This window comes from Camarhynchus parvulus, chromosome 1 (genome assembly GCF_901933205.1).
Source record: "Camarhynchus parvulus chromosome 1, STF_HiC, whole genome shotgun sequence".
Classification (NCBI taxonomy): Eukaryota; Metazoa; Chordata; class Aves; order Passeriformes; family Thraupidae; genus Camarhynchus; species Camarhynchus parvulus.
Genome location: NC_044571.1, coordinates 106,114,999 through 106,142,300, shown reverse-complemented (window position 1 = coordinate 106,142,300; position 27,302 = coordinate 106,114,999). Strand labels below are relative to the sequence as shown.

General features: G+C 38.2%; 1 protein-coding gene across 13 annotated transcripts in view; it reads right to left on the bottom strand.

Annotated features, from left to right (window-relative positions):
* ROBO2 (roundabout guidance receptor 2) overlaps positions 1 to 27,302 on the bottom strand; it is a 1,013,596-nt gene that overhangs the window by 93,161 nt on the left and 893,133 nt on the right. For 10 of the 13 annotated variants that reach the window (XM_030962445.1, XM_030962519.1, XM_030962529.1 and 7 more), the window contains exons 7-10: positions 26,830 to 26,841; positions 12,757 to 12,881; positions 8,388 to 8,559; positions 2,244 to 2,449 (exon numbers count right to left, since the gene is read on the bottom strand). In XM_030962445.1, the coding sequence (XP_030818305.1) occupies positions 2,244 to 2,449; positions 8,388 to 8,559; positions 12,757 to 12,881; positions 26,830 to 26,841 (515 nt within the window). The remainder of the gene's footprint in view (positions 1 to 2,243; positions 2,450 to 8,387; positions 8,560 to 12,756; positions 12,882 to 26,829; positions 26,842 to 27,302) is intronic. The other 3 variants (XM_030962464.1, XM_030962511.1, XM_030962555.1) reach the window with 1 other exon arrangement.

Genomic DNA, 27,302 nt, shown 5'->3' with positions numbered 1-27,302 from the left:
GGTGTGGCACATTTCTACAGCAGGAGGAAGTTTTCCATCAGTGCTGACCTGTCTGAACAGGAACTGAATGAGTGACATGTGTGAGTTTTTAGTTGTCTTCCTCAGGGCAACTGAGAGATTGGCTGATCAGAAAAATCTCTATGTTCATGTTATGACTGTGGCCCACATCACTGTTGCAGGCTCATGAATCATTTGACTATGCTGCAGCAGAAACAGCAGAAAAGGATCAGAGAATGATTTGTGTTGGAAGGGACCTTAAGGATCCTCTTATTCCACCTCTTCCCTCGCCATGGTTGCTTAAAGTTCCATTCAACTAAACCAGGATTCTCAAAGTCCCATCCAACCTGGCCTTGAACAGGGATGGGGAATCCACAAATTCTCTGGGAAACCTGTTCCAGCACCCCACCACCCTCACAGGGAAGATTTCTTCCTGATACCTAATCTAAATCTACCCTCAGCCAGAGGGTAGGACATGTGAGTGGAAATTATTAATTTATTTTGAACTTGGGGATGTAAACATACTTGGACATTTTTGTGGCCCTTTTTTTCTTTAGGAAGTGGTGCTAGTCCTTGTTTAGGTAGACCTGAGAGAAAAGCTAAGCATTTCTCATTTAAATCCATGTTTAATTAAAATTTGCAAGGCACAAGAGAAAAAATGTGTTTATGTTTCTGCGTAGTTTTTGTTCTTAAACCTGAGTCAAACAAACAGTGCATATTACTTCGTTGGAGGAGTTTCTAAAAAATGCCTTTCTAAGCCTTTAAGGAAAATTGGTTGCTAGTAAATGAGCCACTTAAGGATCAATAAGAGCCTCATGTCTTTCAGAACCACACTCACTACTGATACTGTTTTCTTCTCCTTTTGCAAGCAAATTTATTTTCCTTTAGTTTACAGACACAGCCTTTAACAGTGAGATTAATGCTCTGTCACGATTGAGAACCAATTTCATTGTTTGCATAGCAGCATGCAGACAGGTATCCCAAGAGCTTCTGCTTCGCGGACACTCCACAGAAGCCCATCATCAATGCCTGAAAGTTTGTTTGAAATCACTAAGCTTCCACCTTTAATTGCTGCTTTCTAACACTACTGGGGAATCTTGGCTATTCAAGCGCACCCTTTAATCCAGCTCTACAGGAAAAATGCATTAACCTTCATGGCCTAAACCTGCCTTCAGCCCAGGGAGGAACGACAAATTGTTTACCCAAGGCAAGCTAGCATAAATTTTTTAATAAATTCTATTTTGTTCCAAGGCAGTTCACAATTCATCTATGATCACTGATGAGATGGCATCAGAAAACATAACTGCTCTTTATTTCTTGTCTTTAGTATTATGTTTACTGACATTTTTTTGGGTGGGAAAATTAAGTGTAGACATTTCTGCTGACTAAATTAAATGGTTTCTGAAATGATCTTCAAGTTCTTGACAAATAAGTACATTTAACTTGCTATTTTTTCCATATGTGTGTTTGTCCAAATACACACAAATACATGTTTATCTTTGAACAGGGAAAAATTAAAAGCCAAAATAGAGATTAGTGATGCAATATTTATCAAAAACATATGAAATTATCCTACTAGAAGTATTAGAGATTATTGTATTATCTCATGTGTAAAAATGTAAATATTACAATAGGTATTTAATTTTAACAGAAATCCCTCTGCATATGACTGCATGTATGCTACAGTATTAGTTGTCTTTTCCCATTTGCAGCCTGCTGGAACACTTCCAGGAAGCATAACACTGGAATAAATCAGCCAGCTCAGGACTGATGAGTTGTTGATGGAGAAAGCACATGGTCAAGCCCTGATGAGCTCCAGATCACGTGCCAGCACAAGTACTTGGAAAATTACGGTCAGGTGCTGCCAAGGAACTGCTCTAAATTCTGACAGAGAGGCCAATGGCTTCAGGGTAAGACCAATGAAAAGATAAGGAAGGAGTGTTCTTTTATATTTCTATCTACTCCCAACTCATGTGTTTTATTGCAACACACACAAGATCATAAACACCGATTCTGTTTTTAGGGAATTCACATAGAAATATCTGAAGCCAGTTTCGCTCTTCTTTCCCTGTCCTTTCCTACACAACATCAAAGAACGGATAACGACTTGGTGAGAACTGCACAGTAGCAAAGACAAGTTGATTCTGAAGACAAGAGGAAGGTGGCAGAGCGGCCTGAGGCACACACCAAGAGCTCCAAACTGGACACACAGAACCCGTCACGCTCGTGGTGCTGCCATTACTCACCCGCAGAGCTTTGATCTGGAGCGTGCCCTGGTCCTGTATGGATGTCCGAGAGTCCCGGCCCAGGAAGGTGAAGCCCTCCTTGAGCCAGCTGATGACAGGGAGGGGGTCGCCGGTGGCCTTGCACTTGAGCAGAGCTGTGCCATCCACTGCCAGGGTCTGGTTGATGGGGCCCTGGAGGATGATGGGTGGAGGCCGATCTGTCAAGACTAAAACAGTGGCACAGGCATTGGCATCCACACCTTTAACCATCCTCTGCTGCTGCTGTGAGCCCTATTCCACCATGTGGGACAAGTTTTAAGAAGCTGCTTGAAGTCAGACTAAAAACATTATTTTTGGAGGAGCCATAGATACAGCTTATCAATTAGTTGTCAAATTTGAAAAGCATTTCAGCAAGAGTTTTATTTCACCACTGCAAGATAACATGTAGATAGAAAAATTTCTGTTAGCAAAGATCATCAGGCTGATTTGGTTTACATTGGATGAAAATTAAGACTTTGATTCAGAGAAGAATTGAAGTGCATCACTCTTTTCTTCCAATTTGGGAAAGCACAAATTAAAACACCTTTGATGTCACATCAAAATGTGTTTAATGGCTTACCCAATTAATGGTCTAAAAGAGAGATCTGTAGAGTTAAAAGTGAAACACTACAGCTATTCTAGCCTGGCTACCAACCACATCCCCCCCATTCCTACTTTATTTGCAAGTTTTCACCAGCAAAAATATCTAACAGTTATACAAAACATTTTCATAATCTGAGTGATCTAAATGACAGTACTGTTCTTTCCAGCAGAGAAAAGCTCAAACTCAATCACACCATTTAACAGCTTAGTTATCAAATCATTTCCTCACCTTTTAAAGCCATGAACTCCCTTTTTTTTTCCCTGATAATTTACATCTGCATGCTTGCAATACTGAATAAAGAACCCTGCAACCAGTGAGAGAGTGCATGGCTGTGCATAAGCCTCATTCCATGACCAGTGGGATATCTTGAAGATGAGGTAAAATGCTCATGCTCACTTTTCTTGAAAGATCATTTTATCCCAAATAATTCTGTCGTTGAATCTTTTCTCTAAGCCATCTGTTAAGCAACAAAATATGACCTTTGTTTCTAAAGAATGTGCTTATACAAACTGAATGTGAAATACTTAAATATACACAAGGCTGGAACTGATGCAAAAAATCAGTAGAACAGAATTAAGAATTCTTTTTTCTTTTAATGTGTTTTTATGTATTTACCAGCCATACTGCTGCTGTTTTAAATTTTGAACAACTGAACAATTGTGTGACTGGTATTAAATATTGTAGCAGGCAGGATTGACTTCTAAACTGGTGCAAGCTAGCCTGCCTCTGCTGATGTCAATTGAGTTTGAATCATTTATTCTAGCTGAGAATCTGTTTATTGTAGTCCATACACAACACCTGACTCTAACAATGAAGTGAAAACAATTTATTATGAAGCAATATGGCTTCTGTTGTATTTGAGCTGTTTGAGATGCAAACCTCTGGAAACTTCAATAGATTCAAAGTGCTTTCATTGTGTTATTTATTAAATAAAACATATCAGGGATATGTTAGTGGCCCATTGTATGCCTAAAAAAATTGTTTCTGAAATTTTAATGCCGCAAAAATACTACCTGTATTTTTTTTGTTGTTAACAAGATTCACAAAGATCAGAATCATTAATATTGTCAGAATCACACCTTGGAGTGTGAGCTCATCACATTCATTGAAACTGAAACTGAAAACAAAAAGCCAATACATATTTTGAACACAAAATATAAAGCCAATGCAGCCAATGTATTATTTCTTAAGACCAGAATGTGAAAGTTATTTTGGAAATTCTGAAATATCACCCACTGAACTTAAGAGATAGGACAGGAAACACTACATAACAAGAAAAATGTAATGCATTTTCACCTTGACACAAAATGTTTAATCTCATTAAGATTCCTTATGACTACCTAGTTCAGCCATTTGGCAAAATAAAAATGGATCTCAGCTCCCACGTACTATCAGGGTAGCTGCAGCATGAGTACATTCAAATTAAAACTTAGCTGTGCAAGTTATCCTTTAGATTTAATGTAAACCAGAAAATCCCAGTATTATAGGTAGCTAAAAATTAAGGAAGAATAACTATTTAAGTTGCTAGCTATTCCACTGCAGTTATTTGCTTCATTAAATGTCTTTCATATGTGTAGCAATGCAGATATTTTCAAAACCTACTGCATTACAGATATTGTTCTTTGGCATGTAATTAGATTTTTTTTACAGCCCCAAATGAGGAGCTCATAATCCTTTAAATAGCTCTGATCAATAGTGTAATTGAAAGCCTCCTGGCCAGAAGGAATCTTCATTTTCAAGGGTGTTATGGGTGAAAGACCACTACAGGTTTCCATGACACTAAGGCTAAAGGTTAAATGAACACTTAGAGTTTCCACTGATCTGTGAACGGCTGTATTGTCTTCACAACTATGACTTGTAAATCTTCTCTAAAACATGTGTGTGCTTGCATTCCTACTACTTAGGTCCTCATTAGTAAGGATCCAAAACTAGGTTAGAGTTTAAAATAATATGTATGTCAGAAGCTTATGAAGAACAGAGGGCTAGTGAAAAATAGCCACAAAATGGTGTGGGGATTGTTATTTGCTTTTAAAAACATTTTAATTAGTTTCTTTTCATAGTTTTCTCCTAGCTGGAAACTTCTGTATCTGTTACACAAAAACATTATGTGTGCCCACAAACATATTTGAATGGTAAAACAGAAGTTGATTTCAAAATTACTTTAATTTTTAAAATGGTTTTGAAACTATTTGCCAATATCCATACATCTGCATTTTCTGGTAACTGAAAAATTAACAGATTCCTTTTGTGTTAAAATGAATCTTAATTTTTGAAGAAATTATAGCGGAAGGACAAATTATATTTGTTCATTAACAGTTTATTCACTATAAATGCAGCTGGGATCAACTGAAACCATATTTAAATTTGGGGGATATGAGGTCAAATTACAATGGAAATTAAGAGAAAGACAAATGAAGTCTTTACTTTGGCACTTCCAAAATCAAAATTTAAAAAAAAATTTCCTGATGAAATGATGGGTAAAATCAGACAAAAGTAAGGAAATCCACATCATGAACATTCATGGTAGGGCAGGGTTCTGTATGAAAGGTGGAAAAGCAGAGACCAACCCCTTATCTTTTGGGTTTTTTTGCAGAAAGAAGAGCTTCACAGGAAGTTGTGAAGTTGTTCTCAATTTCTCCTGTTTGAAACTGTCACACTTGCCATAAAACATGTAATATTTGGATGAGGGTTAAGAATCATGGTGGCCAGATTTGTAGACAAGTAAACTGTGAAACATTTATTAATAAATGTTAATAATTATTAAGATCTTCTCCAAAATATTCTGTGTATGATTGGCAAATACTAATTGGAAACTATTCCTCTTATGTTGAGCATAGAAAGAGATGGAAGCACTTGGTTTATTTGCATGATCTGTCATTGTAAGATTGTGAGCTGCATATTCATTTCTTGGGTTTGAAAGGATTGCTAAGATTCTTCCATTTTTAAATTGATTTTGCTTTTCCAGATGTGCATTAGACAGTGAATTACATGATAGCCTTTCAAGAAAACACAAGATTTGAATTTCAAATATGCTGAAGGCTCTTAGCACAGTCCATAATCAGCAAAATTATCACTCAACTCAGCACATTTCATCACAACTAGTAATCTCTTCTCATGTGAACACTTGAGTTAAAAATATTTCCAGTAAAGACTTGTAAGTGCAAAAATGTAACAACTGAAACACTGCTATATATGGTATAATTAAGCACTTGTTTTTCTGCACATGACATGTTTTCATTCTGTATTGGAACTTCAATTGGATCTAAATTACTCTGGATCAAACAAAAATGTGCTCAAAATGAAAAAGATGGCTCGCCACTATTATTAAATCATTAACCAAACAGAAAAATTCTGGGCTAGGAAGTAAAACTGAAATCACCAGCCAAAAACTAGAACACTAATGCTTAAGAATATAGCTAGCACGCACAGTGTTTATCTTTTATTATATTCTTAAAACTATTAAATTAGATTTCCCTGCTGATAAAAGTCATTAGCTCCCATAACTTCTGCTCAGCATCAACCAAAACAGATTATCTAGACATTTATGGTTAACTTCCTAACTAAAAGCAATTAAAAAAAAATCTGTGATCTAATGGTACATTTATTCACATAATCTCAGCTCTATAATGTTGTTTTGGCACTTTTCTTCTGACCTCACCCGCCCTTTGACTCCGGGATGAAATGGTATTTCTATAAAGCAATCTTGTATTATTTCATCATGATCATGCTGACAGTGGGCTCTGGAAAGCATTTGAGGAAGGCAGGCCCTGCACTCCTTGAGCAGCAGAGCCACCAGCTAATGCTCTCTCGAGCCATGAGGAATGCATGCTGCCTTTAATCAGAATTGACCGGAGATGAGCTTGACTTTCTGCAGGGACACTTTCCCTTGGCTTTCTAAATGGACTAATGAAAATTCCAAAGAGATCAATTAGGATTTATTTTTTTCCCCACACAAGAAATAGATAAAGGTGGATCAAAGCCCTTGGCTGTCAAAAGGGAAGAATTTCTCATCACTAGCATCCTTGAACCTGATTTGATCCGCTCAGCGCCTGTTGCTGTAAATCTGTGCAGCATCAGCAGGTGTGACCATTTAACAGCTCAATGTCCTCCCAGCCAATGTTTGTGTGTTCTATTTATTCCAATCACAGTCATGGCCCTGAATCAGGCAGCACTATGGACAGATATTAAAAAATATTGCCTTTCCATTCCTTTTAAATGACCTTTTAATCTACATTTAAATTTGAAATGAATGAAAATGCATCACTTTGTCATAGACCATGAGAGGAAGGACTTAAAGAGATTGCAGAGCAAAGCCAAGTCTTTAGTCTCCAGGAACTACAGAAAAGCAACGTGCTTGAAGAGATGCAAGGATAAGGCAGAAATTATTTCCCCTTGTCATAAAAATATAGGCAGCTTTTGGAAAACAAAGAAAAGGCATCAAATTAATGCTCAAACCTCTATAATATGAGCCTGAACCTCTCTACCTGTCACTTGTGATGAATATGCTCTTGTGAAAAGGCAGATTATTCAAAATTAGACATCTTTTCAAACTTTCATGGTGCAGGCAGGTCTCTAAGGGAACAGTAAAAGTAGACCTCTGCATATAACAACAGTTTTAATGGCAAAAATTCATCAAAGTCTGTCAGGAGATATTTAATGTGTCAGTTAAGATAAGGAATAATGATGCTGGGGAATGCCACTGTCTCTGAGTATAAGAGGGATTCTCTTGTTTTCCTTGCTAACATGAAAGGATGCAAACTGCTTTCTATCCACAATAAGATGAAGAGGGATATCAACAGGATTCCTGACATATGAAAAGGATTCATGTTTGTAGATGGGAAACCTCAAAGCAGGATGAATATTAAACCAAAAAATTTGAAATGAAAAGCATCAAGACAGACCATGTTATTCTTTTCCTTTCTTGAAAACTCTTCTCTACCTATAGATTTTCACACCTACCCCTACTGAGGCATCCTTGGAACACAGCTCTGAGGCAGGTGCTTCATTCTTGGAGGGACTAAAAGTCTACATGTTGTAGCCAGTCTAAACCTATGGTACTCCACCACCCCCAGAGCAGCTGTGTTGATTTAATTGAGCTAAGGGCACACCCCTACGTGTCTAAGATAGGAGTGAAGACTGGGGGAAATGGAGATACATGTCTTTCCACTTCAGTTCACTGCTTTGATTACAAACCTATTCATTCTCCATTTTGGGGGTATTTTTTTGCAGTCCTATCTTAGCTCTAGCAAACCAAGCAGCTTCATTTCTCACCAAACCTAATCTAAAGCTGGTTTGTCCCATTTTCCATTGTTAACAAATCTCCAGGAAGCAAGTAAGAGACAAACTAGACTTTGATGCCTTTTTAGTCCATAGGCAAATACAGAGACCTTTTCTCACTTTATTTCCTACAGAAAAATGTCAATTTACTTGTGTGATTTATGTGATCTCATACGCCTTTTTTTACACTGCTTTTAATGCACTTTTGACAGGAAAGAAAACAATAGGAATTTCTAAGAGCTCACCATCAGTAACCTCCAGCTGAGCCTTTGCTAAAATGCTTCCAGCAACCGTCAGTGCTTGACAGATGTAGTAGCCTGCATCAGACCTCTGGATGTTGGTAATGGTGAGGTCCCCGGTTGGTGACACTGAATATCTGCTGTTGGGCTGCAGAGGCTGGTTTGGGAAGAGTAGGTTCTGCAAAGACAATTCATCTCACATCAATTCAAAACACAAAAGCACCACTTTTCCTTCAGCTACAGAGACAATGATTTTTCCTTAAAAGTACTATAAATAATCGAGGACAAAAAGTAAGTGTGGTTCTGACTTTATGAACACATAGAGCTGCTTTCCCTGCCTTGGGCAACTCACAGTTTAAATTAGAAACAGCCTTTTGACAGCTCACAGGGCTGTGTTCTGACTGGGGTGTAGGGAGATATTTCCCAACAATCACACTTGAGTGATTTATATTTGTGACACATTCATCTTCACTCTGAATGCAATTGTAATAATATACTCAGCTATCAAACCAGAAGGACATCACACTACAGCAAACACTAGAAAACTAGCAGCAAGCATCGAATCCTGGAGACCTGAGGGAGCAGAGCACTATTGTTTGGCTATGAAAATGTTCTGAGAAAAGGAGAAAGTAAGAGCATAGCACATAAGTAAAGCTGGGAGGAAGACAGAAGCATCTCATAAAGTAGGAGAAGCTGGCAGAGCATAAGGGTTTAAAGGAGAAGTAAAAGGAAATTAAAACTGTGATAAACCAAAGGAGAAATGCAGCATAGAGCCTGGAGGGTGAATAGAAAGGGTATTAATCTGATGTGGAAATCATCAGAGAGAAAAAAAATAATTTCATGTAGGATAAGATATCAGTTAGCACAAAACAGGGAGATTAGTTTTTGCCTTTGGGCTGGATTGGAGAAAAGAGAGACGTCAATAATAATAGCTGGAATGGCTCTAGTAGTCATTGCATATGATGAAGGACTGAGTGAATCAATACTACAGACCCAAAAAGGTTCTAGTGGTGAGAGCTGTGTTTTCAAGGAAAAAGTTATACCCTCTGGCACAGCTCTTGTGAGCAAATAAGAACATGAAAAGGAAGAGAAAGGGCAGCAGCATTACCCAATGAGACAGAAAGGAGAAGAGCTTAAACAATAATTAAACAGTAATTCCAGTAAAATAGGGTCTGGATTTTATGTCAACTCACAAAACTCTATGAAAAGTACAGTTTGCATCAGGAATACCCCAAAATACTGTTACCATGCTGTGATAAACTTTCAGTCATTACTGCAGCACTGTCTAGTTCTGCTGTGCTTTCTCATGATGACTCCCTACTAACTTTTAAGCTTATCTGTCCTGACTAAAAAAAAAATCTAAAAGTGTGGAGTAGGGTATTAAATGAATTTTCTGCAGATCTGTTTCTTCTGAAACAGGTCTTGATGGTTTACAAAAATTATTTGGAACTGATAAGCAACAAACTTCTTAAGAAACAAGTAAGAATTCAAATAAGAAACAAATTCTATTTTTAAGTGAAACTCATGCCTTTATGGTTTTGGCAGCAAAAGGAAAGAGATATGCTTTAAATAAGATCCAACATTCCAAGTATCCTTATAATTGCATTAACTTACTACTGGGTTACTCATCACACTAGGCTTTTCTTTTACTGCCTTTCAACAGCAATGTTTAAGAAATTTATAACAGCAAATTTTTCCTCAAAAATCAATATTGACCCAGTAAACATGTCAGATAATAGGAAAAAAAAGTGTTAAAATTCTGAAACAATTTGAGGTTATAGGACTAAGTGGGTCTCAAATAATTGCCCTGTTTTCTGAACTGCCTTGAAACCTTCAGAATAATTTTTACCTGGCACAAGATACCTACTGCATGAGGGCATTATGTAAATATTATGACAAAGAGGAGAAATTTGACGTAGCTGACCTTGACTTCATCTATCACTCATTATGTAAAGTGTAAAAACAAGATGAATGTAGAAGACAGTGCAAGGATTAAGCTCCTAATTCGTAAGAGAAAAATAGTCGAGAACCCTTTTTATAATTTCATTAGAAAGGGGAATTAGTCCTTGTTTATATCTTCAGTATGGGCTTCTCTGTTCTGCAAAGCTACCATGTCCCAGTAAATATTCCACACATCAGGAGGAGTTCACCAGTCTCAGAACTCCTCCCTTCAAAGACCAGAAAACTATGAACTATAATTTGTTCTAAATTACAGTACAACCCCTTTTTAAACGCTTTCCACATTTTCACTGGTTTTAATTAACTGTTGGGCTGGTCATCTGGGCACATGCTGAGCTGCAAACAGAGGGACCAGAGCCATCCCTGATCTAGTGCCACTGAATTTATCTTGAGGAAGAATTTAATCCAGAGAGTCTAAAGTTTACACACACCCTGCCCTCGCAGATATCACCAGCAAGCGGCTGTTGGGCTCTGGGGAGAAGGCTACCAAGCACAAAGGACCAGCTGTTTATACACAGGCTGGCACAAAAAATTACTCAGGAGGGAACAGCTCCCCTCCCTTCCAGCTGGTTGTGCTCAAAAATGCAGGATCAAGACAAGGATTCACAACCAGAAATGCCCTACAATAGCTGGAGTGGGATAATGTGACTATATAACATTACTTTGAACACTGGAAGTGATGCTGCAAACAGTCCCCCTAAAAGCAGAAACAGCATTGTAGACACAAGCAACAATTTATAGCTGGGAGGCAAAGGTGAAAAATCCTGTGATTTGGCAAAAAATTCCACTCTCCATCGCTATGATGATATACACTATGTGGAAACTCTGTGGCATCTCACTGCAAAATCTTGCAAATTATACACTGAGATAGCAACCCCAGCCTGTGTTACTTCACTGATGATCAATTAAGATTAACATGAGAATGCTGTAAACTACACTGAGCCATGTTTCAAGGTTTGATTATAAACCATGCAAGTATCAATTTTTATGTTGCATTTATTTGCCAAAAAAGTCTATTCTAACCCTTAGGGATCTGGTTCTCAATATGGTAATTAATTTTCCAGGTTTGTAATTAAGCAGCTTCAACATTGTACAATCAGTAGGTAATAACATTCAATTAAAGACACAAGATGCATTTTCACCTTAAAATGTTTTTACCCTTGAAGTGATAGCAATGGAAGAGGATAAAATAGAGTATTAACACTTTTCAATTACACTAAATGACTTTAATCCTGAAAATGATGTCCTACTTTAATCAGAAGCTCTTCTCTTTATTACAGCATGATGGATGTCCACTTTATTAGATTCAAGTGTGACACTATAAGCTCACTTTACATAAACATTACCATGTTATTAAAATGCTCTACAAGGAAGGGGTTTAAAATGTTTGCTAGCACATCAGTACTTCCTAGTTTAATCTCGATATGCTATTCTACCTTCCCCTTGGAAAAACTGTCACCTCAGTGAGACTCACAGTATTGTGTTTTCCAGGATGTGATTCTTGGAGGCTAGATCTAAATTTCTCTAAATATTACACTGAGAGAATTTCTCTAAATATTACACTGAGAGATACACACTGAAGATCAAGCTTGCACTCAGACAATAAAATAATCACACCCATAGAGTAATCGTTTTATGTCTTTAAGCCACTGAGACAGCAGAGCACAAAATGCTGTCAGCCTGGTCCTGGCATTCTGGACCAGTTTTCTGATCTCCTGAGAAGGTGAAGCAGGAGATCAGTGGTTCAGCTCTTATTTCACCTTTTACCTGAGTTCGTAAACACAATGTCTTCAGTAAAGAAATGTTCTGGCATCACATTCAGATACTAAACTATAAAGTTGGTAGGGGCTGATGGCAGCACCAATTGTTGCCTCACAAATTTTACCTTTAAAGAGGATCAGGTAAATATTTCCAAACCAGATCTGGAAATGTCTTGAGACAATTTTACTGAAAAAAGCACCTGTGTGTTCAAAACCTTTATCTGTATGCTCTATGAGAAAATGCCAATGCAAATCAGCTTGCTGGATACATTTTGCTTGATCATGTCTAGACAGGTTGTGAACTGTAATTACTGGCTCTGATTAGTTCAAAATTGAGTCATACCTTTTTTTATCTGCTGTGCCTGTCTCACCCACCTGTTTGTTGGGGGCTTCAGAACAACAAAAAAATTGTTTCTTTCTACTCATCTATACAGTGCCTAGCACAGGTTTCAACAACTTAAATGGCCTTTGTATTCTTCAGAATATTTTTTTAAAAGTGACACAAATTTCAGTAGTGAATAGCGATAGTTTAAAAAGACAAATTTCTGTGCAAGATGAAAAGAGCTGTGAAAGAGAGTGTAAATAATTTTCCTTAAAATTTAACAATATAACTATTTAGAAAGACTTGAAAGACTTATAGGGTGCTTGCAACTTACCTGACTTCCTTCTTTTTGCCAGAAAACAGCTGGCTGGGGATTTCCTTTAGTTTCACAAGGAAAAGTCACAGTTCGACCCTGGGCTACAATCTGGTCTCGTGGTCTCACCACAAACTGTGGGGGAGCTACAAGGTAAGAAAAATCATGGTGTAAGTTTAGGATATTTTGCAAGGGAGAGAAAAGGAATTTTGAAGGAAAAAGACAACATTATGGAGATTTATGTCAGAGGACATGACACCAGAAACATTCATTAGTATAGACAGAATTAATATATAAACAGAAACAACAACAGCGACAGAGAGCAGCAATATATGTATGTGACATCCCCAGGTATTAAAAAAAATTAAAAAAGGATAGAAACATTACAACCATACATGCTAGAGTCAATTCTGACAACATTAAATGCTAAAGAGCAGGAGTCAGGTGTTTATATTGCTGAGTCTGGATGTATTCTCTCTTTGCTCTGGGAAGGCATCAGCACCCTCAGATCCTCTCACACTTCACAGAGCTTGCTGGAGCTATCGTGTATTGCAAGGTATGAATTAGGATAAACAGATTGCCTTTCTTAATCTGCCCCTCTGGACTTTTAAAAATGATTGAGCAAGGAGAGGAAGGTCTGGATGACAGCAAAAGAACCCAAGTTCAAGAGCTCCCTTACTTCTCTTAGAAGCAATGTGGTCAAGAATGGTGTGGCAAGGACTTGCTGTAAAAAGAATTGTTGCTAAAAGAACATGAACTTGGCAAATCCAAGTTTCAGCTAGTTTAAAGAGCAGAGAGAAGCAAAAGTTGAAGAGTTGATCGGGAGAGGTGAGTGGTGAGTAAGAAGGAATAGGTATTTCAGGAGGTAAGGAAGACATATGGAAAAGAAAAAAAGGAGACTAGAGTTAAAACAAGAAAGAAGAAGCAGGACTGGCTATGTTTTCAAGTTGCTGGCATTAACAGTGTTCAGTCATAGGGGACCAGGAAGCACAGTCAGAAGTGAACCATTTCTAAGAGAGGGGCATAGTTTGATTTGTCTGGAGGGTAATGGTGGAGAAAAGAGGGTCAATGCTTGGGAATGTGAAGGTAGAGAAAAGGTGCTAATGAGTAGAAAGAGAGTAGGGAAGAAGTGTTAGAGGATTTGAGATAAACCTGAAATCAGTAACTATGTTGAGCATGATGTAGAAGTAAAGCAAGTGATTTTTTTATGTGGGACATGAAAACTCTCTACTCTTGGTTCATCACTGGAATTCACTGGGATTTGTACTCTTTTGCATATTTTAAAAATGTAAACAGCATCTCCAAATATTCTTATCAAAAGACTAGCTAACTTCTTGGGCAGGCTGAAGCAGGGAAAAAAAAAAGCACGTAAGAAACTCAAACCCCTCAACCCACCTTTGTTTTCTTCTATTCCACTATTGGTTTTGTGGGTGTGCAGAGGGATGGTTTAGGAACACTAAGCTTTCAGGTAAACAGAATTTAAGTGTTTTAGAAAACCGTATTTTCAGCATTATAATTACAAACTATTTAATTAGGCATGAAGAGCAATCAAGACCCAGCTTCCGATTACACCTGCTGACAGCACAGACACAAACCTGCTAACTGCATAGAAATGTGAGCAGACCTGACTCTCTTGAAACACTTTGCAGTTATCTCATGAGGTACTTCCCAAGGCTTTACAGATCGGCAGCAGCCTAAAGAGCATCAGTTGAGTAGCGCTGGCACTCTTAAAACAAGAACTGTAAAGCACTTGATAAACATGAATCACAATCAGTTTAGAAGGTAGAGGGCATTTTCTTCTGCCTCACACTCCTAAAGAGAGGTTTGGGCCTCTCTGGAGAAAAATGTCTACCTCTTCTTCCACCTTAGGAGGTGTTCATCTCATGAACAGGCAGGACTAAGGGTGAGGTGCCCTCTTGCTGCCTGTTTACAGCCACATGTTTTGAGGTTTCTGTAAGGTGCTGCTAAACATACTCTAGGAACTGAACTCATGCTACACCACTCCTCAGGTGCTGAGCTGCAGTGGGTTTCTTGGGTTTCCCTCACCTTGTTTCACCCAGCATACCCACGTGCAACCCCCACAGGTGCCAGGAAAGGGCAGTGTGCTAATCAGTGCAGTGTTTGGGTGGCCCCAAGACCACAATCTTCCTATGGTGCCTAAAAACCTGGTGTCAGGAGACCATCCCATAGATCTATCCTAAGTAGGACTGATGGCTAAATTCACTTCTTAGGCTAGCTTGGTGCCCCGGGGGGTGCATAGACAGCGCTCTCAGACAGTTCAACAGAAGCAGGAAGGGCATGGCATTTCCATGAGCCTGTCCTTCAAATCATGTAACCGAGTAAATGCAAGGGAGGCAAGTTTAAAGGTTCATCTGAAACACTCTCACACACAGAGATCTGTTCTGTAAATCCATAATTCAGAGCTCTAAACAGATAGCACACAACTGAATTTGTCACTGTAGCAGACCTTCCAAGGATCAAATTAAGGTAATTTGGTAGCCAAGGAACAAGGAAAAGAGAAAAAGCCCACATCCTGGTTTCTACCTAGTTTCCAGTTTTTGACCTGTTCCTAGTTTTCAACATCTCTCACTTTCCAAAGAGCAGAAAAAAAATCTTTTTATTTTTTTTTCCCCCAATCAGACAAGGAAAATAATTCTGTAGCTCTGACATGGGCTTACCCTGCTGCTCTATTCTCTCCCTGACACACCAAGTCCTCTCCACCATTTGACCACACTACATGAGAAAATATTTGGCCTCACAATTACTAGGTCAGGCTTTCTAAAGACTCCAGGAAACAATCACATATAGTTATGCAACAATATCTTTTCTAGCTTTGCTCTGCAGCCCTGATTATTAGAAATTCACTATAAAAATAAATGAATCAGAGCTTTTACTCACATTAAATAGAGCACCAAACCAGTTTCTTTAGCCAAACTATTTAGCACCATAATTTTAAAGGATATGAAAAACATAATTTTTGAAAACTAAAATTTTGCATGCATTTAAAAAAATATTCAAAGATGGAGTTATATAATGAAGGACATCTTCATTTTGTCATAGTTTGTTGTCATATTCAGCTATAGCTCTGTTTATAGACAGCCTCTGATAAAAATACCATTGTTCACAGCATTTAAAGACTGTTTTCACCATATTAGTTTTATCTGTCAATTTTTAGTTGAACTTGAAAACTGAAAGGAACGGCTAGTAATTGCAGGAGTAATTCTTGGTCAAATGTAACTACCCAAACACTGCGACTGTCATTATCCCCAGGGAGTGCAGCATGACCCTGCTCAGAGACAACCAGGCTTCTTTGACAGAATAAGCACTTGTGTTCTTCAATTTTCCTAAAAAGAGAGCTCATTATGTTCACATATGGATGCTGTTTATTAATACAGACAAATATTATTACTTCCATTCTGCAGAAGGGTTAAGTGAGATCATGACCAAACGCGGCTTCAGTGGAACACTGAGCAAAATTTATTCAAGCCATTCTTACTGCTTTCAAAGTAGGTGAATTTCTAAAACATTCTGAAAATGTACAGTTAGAGAAGTAACAGCAGGCTTGATATGCTTCAGCTGTTAAAGTTATGGGGTACTTTAATGCTTAGTTCAAGCTAAACATTAAAATCATTAGGAGGATCTGTTGAAAAAACTTCTGAAGCAGCAAACTGAGTGTTGTGCCTATCAGACTATTACTTTTTACTATTTCAGACGTAACATAAACTGGATTGGAAGAAGCAGAGTGGAAAACCTCCTGCTTGACTGACATCTGAAAGTCAAAGACAGCCGCTCTAAAAGGAAACATATTGCTTGGATTCCAGCAGACTAGCAAAAACATGGGAAGAAAAAGAACAATTAAGATTACAGACCCAATATACTTCTATTGAAAATTCCTTTCCTTTTTTTTTTTTTTGAGAAATTTAAATAGTACACAGTAAATTAGATTTGATTTTTGGCAAATTATGCTTTGATACTGCATTCAGCAAGCGCTGGCTTCAATCAATGTCACACTAGAGCTCTGTTATGCTAACAGATGATATGGAAATCAGATGCTTGAACATGAATAGAAAGCACAGGCCATGTTCAAGGGGGCTTTGAGATGAGGGGATGGGGGGACCCTAAGGTTAATCACATCATGTTCAGAACTGTTTTTACAGCACAGAACAGTATTCAACGGCAGGAAAATGGAGATAGAAAAGCATGAGCAGTAGTTATGTTGTTCAAAATGGGAAGAGTGCATTCTGTTGTACTCTTTTAGAATGTTGGTGGTTTGTGCACATTTTGAATTGGTATTTTATGCTGTTAATAAATGTATATGAAGGTAGCCCTTGCTCTGGTGTTAAAGAGTTTTAAAAAACAACAACAACAAAACAAACAATTAAAAAAGCTGCATATTACTTCAAAGGGATTTTCCAACTCTACTCCAATCTTAATATTTAGCAGAATCTCTAATCTGATAGGATGGATTTCATGCATTTCTTCTTAGTACTGCTGCTGAATACTAAAGGTTACACTGAGTCAACAGGAGCTGATAAAGCTGCTGATGCAGAAAAGCTTGACTGAGACAGAACGTTCATCCCTTGTAGGTGAAGCCTGGTCATCTGATAAGAAATGTGGCAGAAGACTCAGAAGGGGAGGTGAAATTTAATATATAAAAACGTGAATTCATAGCAAAAAAAGTACATTGATCCCATATCAAGTACTAGCAACATTTTTTTCCAGTGACAGTTTTCTCAACTGATCTTGTGATTTGGAGTTATCGTGGAATTCAGTGATCCCACGGAAATTTTATTACCATAACTTGCTCACAGTACTTTCCCCAGCCCAGATGCCCTTGGGTTCATACATTATATTGGTGATTTTAATTAAAAGTAGATATTGTAGCAAGTTTTTTTTTCTAATATCTCTACTGCAACAGACAGGATCAATGAACGAAGGCAAATTGTAGGAAATTCAGCAAAGCCAAGTGCTGGGTCCTGCACTTGAGTCATGACAACCCCTACAGACTTAGGGAAGAGTAGCTGGAAATCCTCCTAGCAGGAAAGGACCTGGGGATGCTGTTTAACAGTGACAGAACATGAGCCAGCTGTGCCCAAGTGGCTGATGGCACCTGGCCTGGATCAGCAGTGGTGTGGCAGCAGGACCAGGGCAGTGACTGTGCCCTGTGCTGGGCACTGCTGAGGTCACACCTCAATCCTGTGCTCAGTTTTGGGCTCCTCACTGCAGGAAGGACATTGAGGGGCTGGAGTGTGTCCAGAGAAGGGCAATGGAGCTGGGGAAGGGTCTGGAGCACAAGTGTGGTGAGGAGCAGCTGAGGGAAGTGGAGGTGTTTAGCCTGGACAAAAGGAGGCTTGGGGACACCTTATTGTTCTCTACAGCTCCCTGACAGGAGGGTGTAGCCAGGTGGGGTTGGTCTCTTCTCCCAGGTAACAAATGATAGGCCTAGAGAAAATGGCCTCCAGTCATGCTAGAGGAGCTTTAGATTGGGTTTTAGGAAAAATTTCTTCACCAAAAAGACTGTCAAGCAGTGGAGCAGGCTGTCCAGGGAGGTGGTGGAATCACTATCCCTGGAAATATTTAAAAGATCTTGAACATCTTTTCAAACCAAAATAATTCTATGATTCTACCAGGGAAATGAGAATTTATTCAAACCTCACTAAACCTGGTAGAAATTCTCCTTTTGCTTATGTGGACTTTGGATCAAATCCATTGGGAAAAAAAAGTATTACAGGAAATGAGTGACAGCAACAAATTTCAAGGGCTTAAATTACAGATTTGACAACCTTTAATTAGAACTAATTTCAGTTGATAGTGAACTGCACATGAAATTCATCATGGAGATTACTTAGGCAAGCTAAAGTGATGAAGATGAGGGCTTCATTTTAAACTGGAATTGTTTATCATCCATTGATACATTTCTGTGACTGGTTCAAAGGGGGCAAGGGGAAAGACACTGACTTGTAAATATTCTAAGCAAAATTTAGATAATGGTAGGGGAAAAAGGCTCTGAGGAACAAGTAGAAACACAGGCTAGTAATGCAGCAGGATTCTGTAATACTCAGCTCGGCTTCCAGCAGGGAAGAGGCAGCAGGCAAACCTAAGATTTCCACCTACACACTCTTTTTCAGCATTGTATATCTGCAGCCATCAATTAATTTCATTTGAACAATCAAGGTTACACCTGGTACAATACCCAGCTGCTCTATCTGGAGCAAGGAGAGTCGGCTGGGTGACAAGATAACGTTGCCTTCCCCAAAATGCTTCTTTACTTTGGAATACCCATCAAATCTTCTTTTGCAAAGACTTGGAGCTGGTATCTCAGTGCTCCTCTCAAATCCTTACTGCAGTGACAATATTCATGTGGCACTCTGAGCTGCCTCTGATACACATGGATATTTTAAGAGATCAAACTCAATTCCACTCTTACAAGTACAAATCAAGACTTGATTCCAAGAAATTTACACAGAGAACAGGAGAAGCCCACAGAGCTCCATGTAAAGTAATATGCATTTTCAAAAAAGAGGTAACCCTTGACATCATCTATGGAATAGAACTACTTATCTGTAGGACTGCTTTGCTGGCTCCTAATACCAGCTTAGACAATTGAAGGCAGTAGAGGAACTCTTTAAAGAAAAAAATAATCTTCTACCTTTCTGCGTCATTGGTTAAATTTGCTGGTGGATATTGAAATTTTAGATGATTTTGTGATACAAATACAAAGTAACACTGCAAGATCCTATTTATACACCTTGTAACGATATTTAGCATGAACTGCCAAGAAGTGCAGATACAAAAGTCTAGGAATTTTGAAAGATCTTTTGCAAGGCTACTATTGCTGATGGAGTAAATAGAGGAAAACAAAATAGGTGCAGCCTCAAACTCCAGAAACCTGGGCTGATTCAGCAGTTCTTCCCTCAAATGTTCAGCTCTTCTTAATGGGTACTGAAAATGATGTGTGGTTGTTAGGACACAAAGTTATTAGTGCATTATTAGCTGTGACTATTGATAAATCAAGGGTGTAGCCTCTGACACAGGAGCCATGGCAGAAGACAGAGAGGATGACAGCTTAGGCCTATTACTAAATCAGATCTTTCTTATCAAGAATAAACTAATGGAAGCTAAGGATAATAATTCTCTTCAAAGAGAAAAGATATCTCAATCTTACTGTGCTCCAATGATTAGGCGTGCTCACACACAGGGAAGGCAGTAACTTTTTAGCACTCGAGTTACAACTGAGTTACCTGGAAAATGAGTCTCCTCTCTTATTCTGCCATTCCCTAGGCTGTATGAGAGCAGTAGCCTTTGAAACAGATGCATAAATCTCATTTGGTAGATGATTTATGTTTTGGTTTGTTGGTTTGTTTGTTTGTTTTCAACTATGTATTCTTGCTTGTCCATTTATAGTTTTCTCTGTCTTTCATGATTTCTTCTTCAGGTGAATAGTTCTGCCACAAAAATGAAGAACGGGTAGGTTGTGGAGATAACAAGAGATTTATGAAGCCCTTCACTACACCAATTATATTATTTCAAAATCTCATGTGTGGAGGGGGTGCTTGGTTTGGAGTCTTCTGGAAAGCAGCTTCCCATAACCTAGGGAAGCATGGATAATCCATGGCTTGGATACCACCTTTAACACTGATACTGCCTCCAAATTAGTTCTCATGTGTCCTGCAACAACAGGTCAAACACACAAAGGCAGAAGCACGTGGCACAAGTGGGGAGAACTTTTGGCAGGTTGAAGGAGAGGAAACACTGGGGAAGAAGAATCAGAGCAAGAGGGAGAGAGCAGGGGGAATTACTAGCAGGACCAGTTCTTCTGTAAGTGTCCTTCACACTGCTGTTGTCTCATGGAAACTGAGAAACTCCTTTTGTTCTGGTTTGTTGCTGTTTTCAGATGAACCATGTGTAAACACAGCATTGTGAAAAGAGCACACTTTGATCATTTGAGAATGCTAAACCTCCTTTCATGCTAATTGTTCTAATTTTCAATTTAAATTCAGGTTCTGAATTTCACATATAACAAGATTTTTATCCTTCAGTTGCTCTGAAACACTGAAGCAGATAATCTTTTAAAGCATGGAAGCATAAACATTTTTTCCTTCTTTGCAAGCGGTGAAGGAAGTCTAGAGAATCAATAAATAAAAACTGCTTACTATCCTAAATATTTTGATACACAGAATCTCTCTTTTATCCCTGGATGACCCAAATGAATGAAGTGGGATAAATCTGCATGGTGGAAAAAAAGATTTTTTCTTCATTCTTCGCTAGGAGTAACGTCAACTAAAAAATACACTGAGAATAACTATTAAAAAAATTTCAAGTCTGCCTCCTACATAGCCAAAAGGAAAGGTATCTACTTTCCACTCCCCCATCCTGTTTTCCAGTGCTCTGACTTCAGGAACAGCACTTTTCCTGGGTTCTTCCTCCTCTTTGTTTTACAGTGCATTTAAATATTCAGTTTAAATATCAGTCCTAATTTTATCCCAGCATTAGACTGTAGCCTATTCTTATTCAGTCATACAGCTTTATTTTATTATACCTTATCCAATCACCTCTTTTAAGCAGCCCTGGAATTTTCAGTAGTATTCAGATGCTCTGAAAAATCCCTCCTAGAAAGTTTTTCATTTAGTTTTGGTGCATATGAAGAAAGGGACCATTGGTTCTGTCTGCCCAATAACTTCCACTACTCAGGACTTTCTCTACTTTAAGCAATGCTTTATAATTTTTTGCTTTTTCCCAAGGGCCTGAGATTCAGGATTTACCTTTTGCTCAGATCACATAGAAAAGAGGTGCTCTTCTAGAATCTTAACACTTTAGTCTGCTTGGTTTTGTAAACTGTACCCTCAGGGGATGGCTGGTGCTGCTCTTGCTTTCTGTGAGTTTACCAAACAAAACAGATTATGCCAACAAAAAGACATGCAACATGCCTTGATTCCTTTTTTCAGGGGAGATAGGAGGATAGTTTGTTGACAATATGTTTAAAAGGAAAAGCACAGCCCTTGCTGATACAGTAGGATTTCATCAAAATAATGAGTATAATCTGGTTAGCTCCTTCAAAGAGACGTAAACTCACATGCTGCAGAGAAGAGCTAAGGAGTTGATGAGAAGGGTAAAGAGCCCAGATGGGCTCACAGGCTACATCTGTAGTGAGGAAGGTGACAAATTCCTGGTTTGTTCACCCTTGAGAATAAAGAAGGCTGAGAGGAGACACTCTACTCAATTTGGGACACTGTTAAACAAAAGGAGAAAAAGGAGAGAGGAAGAAAAATGACTATTTATTCTGACTGACAATGCTAACACTGAAGGAATAGGGCACAGAGTAGTTTTTGCTGTTGAGTAACACTGAGATCACATCCAAGCTGTAAATTGGCTGGCAGCAATAGAGCAAAGAAAGTAAAGGGAAAAGTGAATAGATTAATGTATTGATTTCCACGTTCCTCTTGAAGGAAAGGTAACCAATTACTCCTTTTACTGAAGGGAAAAGCTTGGGGAGAGCAACACATCAACAGACCTTTTTTATACACTAATCTTCAAAGTCTTATGGATATACTCAGAACTCAGAAGACAAAGAAATAGGAAAACAATTCCCTCTGATTTGAGCATGTTTTGAGAAACTTTGAAAGTTAAAAAATAAAGGTTATGTATTAAACTGCCTAAAACTTCCCCAAGCTAGAGCTCAGCAATTAAAAAAATTAAAATAATGTGACTCTTGATCACTTCCTGTACTTCAGTGACTGAACTTAAGGCAAAGTAGATATGCTAAGGACTTCAAGATTTTTAGAGTGGCATTTACAGACTACCAAAAATTGTAACAAGTCAGCTCCATATTTTAATCACTTACTGGCATAAAAAGTAATCTGAATTTCATTCTACAGCAACCTTTTAAATCTGAAGAATTTCTGACTTTTTAAAAAATAATGATGTCTTACTCTTTTATTTAACAAGTCCAAAAAGCCCAGTATCCACTGTTGTCCTTACTCTCTCCCAAAAATTTCTGTAAGTGGTACCAGACAGGCAAGATAGCACATTTTGATATAAATTTGAGATTTCTGCCACTGAAAGATGGCATTGTAGCACCAAGCATGATCTCATCTCTCCTGTCACACACCAATCCACATTACTGATATTTTATAAATCCTCAGTGTCTCAAGTGAAGGTGATATGTTCATGAATGTAATAAAAATAAAAGCATTCACTGTATATAGATTTCCCTGCAAGAGTCAGAATGAAGAAGAATAAAGAGAATTCTTTCTCACTTACCAATCTGAACCATCTGAGCAATGTCACAAAACCTAATACAACTTTCTGTAAAATACAGCCCTTTCTACTGTTTTTCATGCTGCACCACTCTTAACAGACCATTAAGTCATGCCACGCTGATTTATGTAATGAAAACTTCCCAGTGCAGAATGAAATGCATCATACAGTCATTTTGCACTTAAATGCCAATAGACTGCATTTAACTAATAGGAAATTTGGAAAATTCAAGGCAGGTGTCTTGGCTGTCTCTTCACCATCATTACAGAGAAGTTTTTGTACTAATCTCCCTTTAGTCCCTTAGGTATATTCAAATACTTCACTTCTATCCTGGTGCCAAAAATATCCAGGTATTTGCTGCAATACCTGGAAATATGAGCCACAGCACATGACAAAAGGTTAAGTAAACTTGACTTACTGCAAAGCAACTGACATGCAAAGAGCTGTATTTTCACTTTGACTTAGTTGAAATTGTTTTGCAAACTGAGTGGTACTCTGTCATCTGACTGACTTTTTGTATTATTAATAAAAAAGTAACTGGGACATCAGACAGATCTTCATAGATATTCCATTTGAAGGTCCTCCATCTCAAAGCAGTACAGCAACTGCCTTTGAAAAGAGGGTCCCTGTTACTGAAACTTTTGGGCTCTTCCCAACTATTGTGCTTCTTTCAGCAGCCATACTCCTGCCCAACTGCCATAAGAAATACAGCGGAATGCAAAAATGAGAGAATTCAAAGTTGCTCATCTGGAAAATCTACCTAATGAGTGAAATAACTATAGAAATGGTCTAAATAGGTATAAATATCTTGTTTCCCAAACCCATCTGTTGTAAATCCTGTCAGAAATCTTTTCAAAAGGTTATAAATAAGCTATTTTAGAAACAGGCAACACATTTATTCCTAGCAGCAAATTCAAACATGATGAGTAATCTGACACAGAGCTTTTAAATTCACCAGCTGCCACCCACCTCAGGCAGCACCATACCTCATTTTATCTGTGTAGTATGAACCATTTGTTAATAAGTGCTTGAACCCAAGATGGTTATTGGTAACTCCTGAATTTTCCACTCAAGCTGAAATTAGAACAAAAATATCACACCTAACAGAGTACAAATATTTGAAACAGGCAAAAACTGACTAGAGAATGAAAATTATTCTGTTTGCAACAAGAAATACAAATCTAAATAATTAAAAATATATTTTCCTACTCTTCATTGGGGGAAAAAAAATTGGTCTTGTTTAAAATCTAAAAAAGGCAAAACATGTCTGCTTTGAATTGGAGACAGTGATGGAAGATAGAAGTGCCTAGATAATTCTCTGGTGTCATGAAAAAATATAAACTTTTAAGGGCTCCCCTGCGCTTTAACATATACATAAATATACAAATATACTTCTGTTAAAATGTCATCCTCCTAGAAAGCTGTGAGATAATTACAAAGCTATGTTTTCTTTAGCTTCCTTTAGGTAAGGAGAGGCATTTTTGGTCTGCATTCCAGTTAAATTCCTGAACAAAAAATGCTACAGAATTTGACTCCCTGTGCTTGCTAAATGACAATTTTAACAGGAGACTACTTGGGTTTCTTGGTGGAGAGGGAAGTTCCTTTGGTTTGTCTTACCAGACTTTAAATTAAAAAAAAAAACAAACAGGATGGGTAGCCACCTTATGTGCCTAGTCTTGAATGAAATAGAGCTGTGAACTGCAGAAATTAGTTTTATCTCAAGTACTTATGCAAAAAACCCAATACAGGTACACACTATCACTGTCTTTCTACAGGTACAGGATCAGATAAAAGTGACTGACTCTGATCTGCTTATACACAGCAATCCCCACATACACTTGCATGGGAGTTCTGCGTCAAACATCTTCAGGATGAGACTTATTTACTCAACAATCCTTTCACAAGTCACAATGATAATCACTAAATTAAATAATTTGATAAGGACCATATGCCCATATAGTAATTATTTCAAGATCAACCATTCTAATTTCATTTTCCTAAATAAATTCTGTAGAAGAATAAATTTCTTGTCTTTCTGTTGTTCTCTTTCAACAAAATAAAATAGCCTAGGGAGGGAATATGTGGAATTGACCACTGCATGATCACACAATCATATACTTGGACATAAAGTAACTTGAGACCAAGACCTGCTATATAAGCTTGGGAGATGGAATCAGGGATGACTCAATGGCCTGAAAAAATTTAAAAAAGAATCAGTGCTCTGAAATGAGACACTATCAGCACTGCTGAAACCTATCATTTTCTTGTGAATCTCCAGTCATTTATTTTATGTAGTTTTCACAGAGCTTGAAACAGTCTCCACTTTATGATTTTTTTCCCTTGCCTGTCTTTTAAGAGTCAGCAAAGTAAAAGAAGTATTTCCAAGCAACTTGTAATCTTGTGGCATTTCTTAGCAAATGAAGAAGCACATTAAATTCACACCACATTTTCTAAACACAGGTGAATTTTCTCCTGAGTTTACTGCAGTTTTACACTTCTGCAGCTCCTGGGAATGAATTCCTTGAGAACGAGCCTAATGCCAAAACAATACAGTAGTGATTTGGGTTTAAAGCTTGCTATCAAAATCCCAAATGGAGAAGAGTAAATTTCTATTCTGCACAGGGAATTCTCCAGGTGTGGATAAGCCATGCTGTGACTATGGAAGTATTTGGCTTGGTTCCATGGATGTCAGTTCAAGCAAGTTAATAAGATGGGATCACCCTAGTTCTGGAAGCAGAGGCCTAACCTGGATTTTATCTTTAAATTACTCCAGTCTTTCTTCCTAAAACTTAGAACAATGAAGAGCTGAGATGAATTCAAACTCATAAACTTCAGTCAAACACATATCTAACAAAAGTTTTGACTAAGTAAATAAAGACTGAACCCCTCATCAGGCTCCATAAACACCAGTACTGACTTTTTTAAAGTAATAAAAAAAAATCAGAGTTACCATATTATTATTCTAAAATACACATTTAAATACAAACTACAAATATCAGAGGAGCAATGCAGCTCATTAAACTAAATCCTTGTAGGCAGAGAGTAAATATTCATGAAAGAAAATTGAATCATACGTTTGGGATATTTCTGAACACCAGAAGTGAATTTCAGCTCCTGACAGTTGCAAATTTTCCATTATCCTCAGTAAGATTTTTATGCATTTACACAATTTCAAAGGCACAGGAAAGAATAAAATTTTCAGTGTGGGGATTTCAAACCTCGAGGTTGTCTTCCTCAGGACTTGTTATTCAAAACAGCCTGCATCCTATATAGTGCACTCCAAAATGCACCCAAGGGCAGAAATCAGTGATGAACTCCCTCAGCAAGCACAGAAATCGACTCCATCCCCTCCTCAATTTCGGGACTTCTTCATTTCAGAGCTCTTTGAACGATACGATACAAGAAAGACGGGACATGCAAAGCCTGTGCTTTTTCCGCTGTGCAGGAAAAGCAGGATGAGCTGATTGTTTAGGGCCTGGGAGAAGCTCACCGAAGTCAAGACAACCCTTCCTGTTGATTTCAGTGGCTTTTACACCAGGCCCAAAACCAGACCAATAAAAACATCTAAATGGGTGATTGCGGCTCGGTATTGGCACTCCCTCCCCGTTTCACCGACCGGGACTCGCTGGTGATTTGGCAAATGTGCTTGTACACGACACAGCAGGAAATACAACGTTTGGGAAAAGCACTTTGGCAGACAAAACCGCTTGCCTGGTGTTAGACAGGTACAGCTGTTAAGCGCTGGCTGCTTATTCCAGCCAGTGAAATGCTGCTGCAAATGAAAGATGAAGCACTGCATGAAGCCATGCCAAAATGGATAGAAGGATGGTTACTTACCAACGGGGCGAGCTGTTGACATTACAATGGTGTAGTGAGAACATAAAAAGGAAATTAAAAAAAGAAAAGAATATCTGTCAGAATGCATGACGTGTAATGTTACTTTTCACTATGGATACTACCATGATTGCTAACCCCTCAAATGGCAGCCTAAGTCAAATGCTCACTGCTGTTATTGCTTAGTCACGTGCCACTATCATCCCATTTACTTGAGCATAGCATCTGAGCAAGCTGAGTGGAACCATTCTCTGAGAAACATTTTTACTATCTTCGCATGCCATCATCAAGTATCATTGTTAATGCCTGATGAAAGAAAAATTGCATTGCATTAGCACAAACTTTTAGATCCCAATGAACACATCAATTTAAGTCTCACGCTGCCTAATGTCATGCAAGGCATTTGCTTTCTGAGTCCAATACCAAATGAATTTTCAGCATGACCAGTCAGTACAGCAGTAAGGGCTACAGAAAGC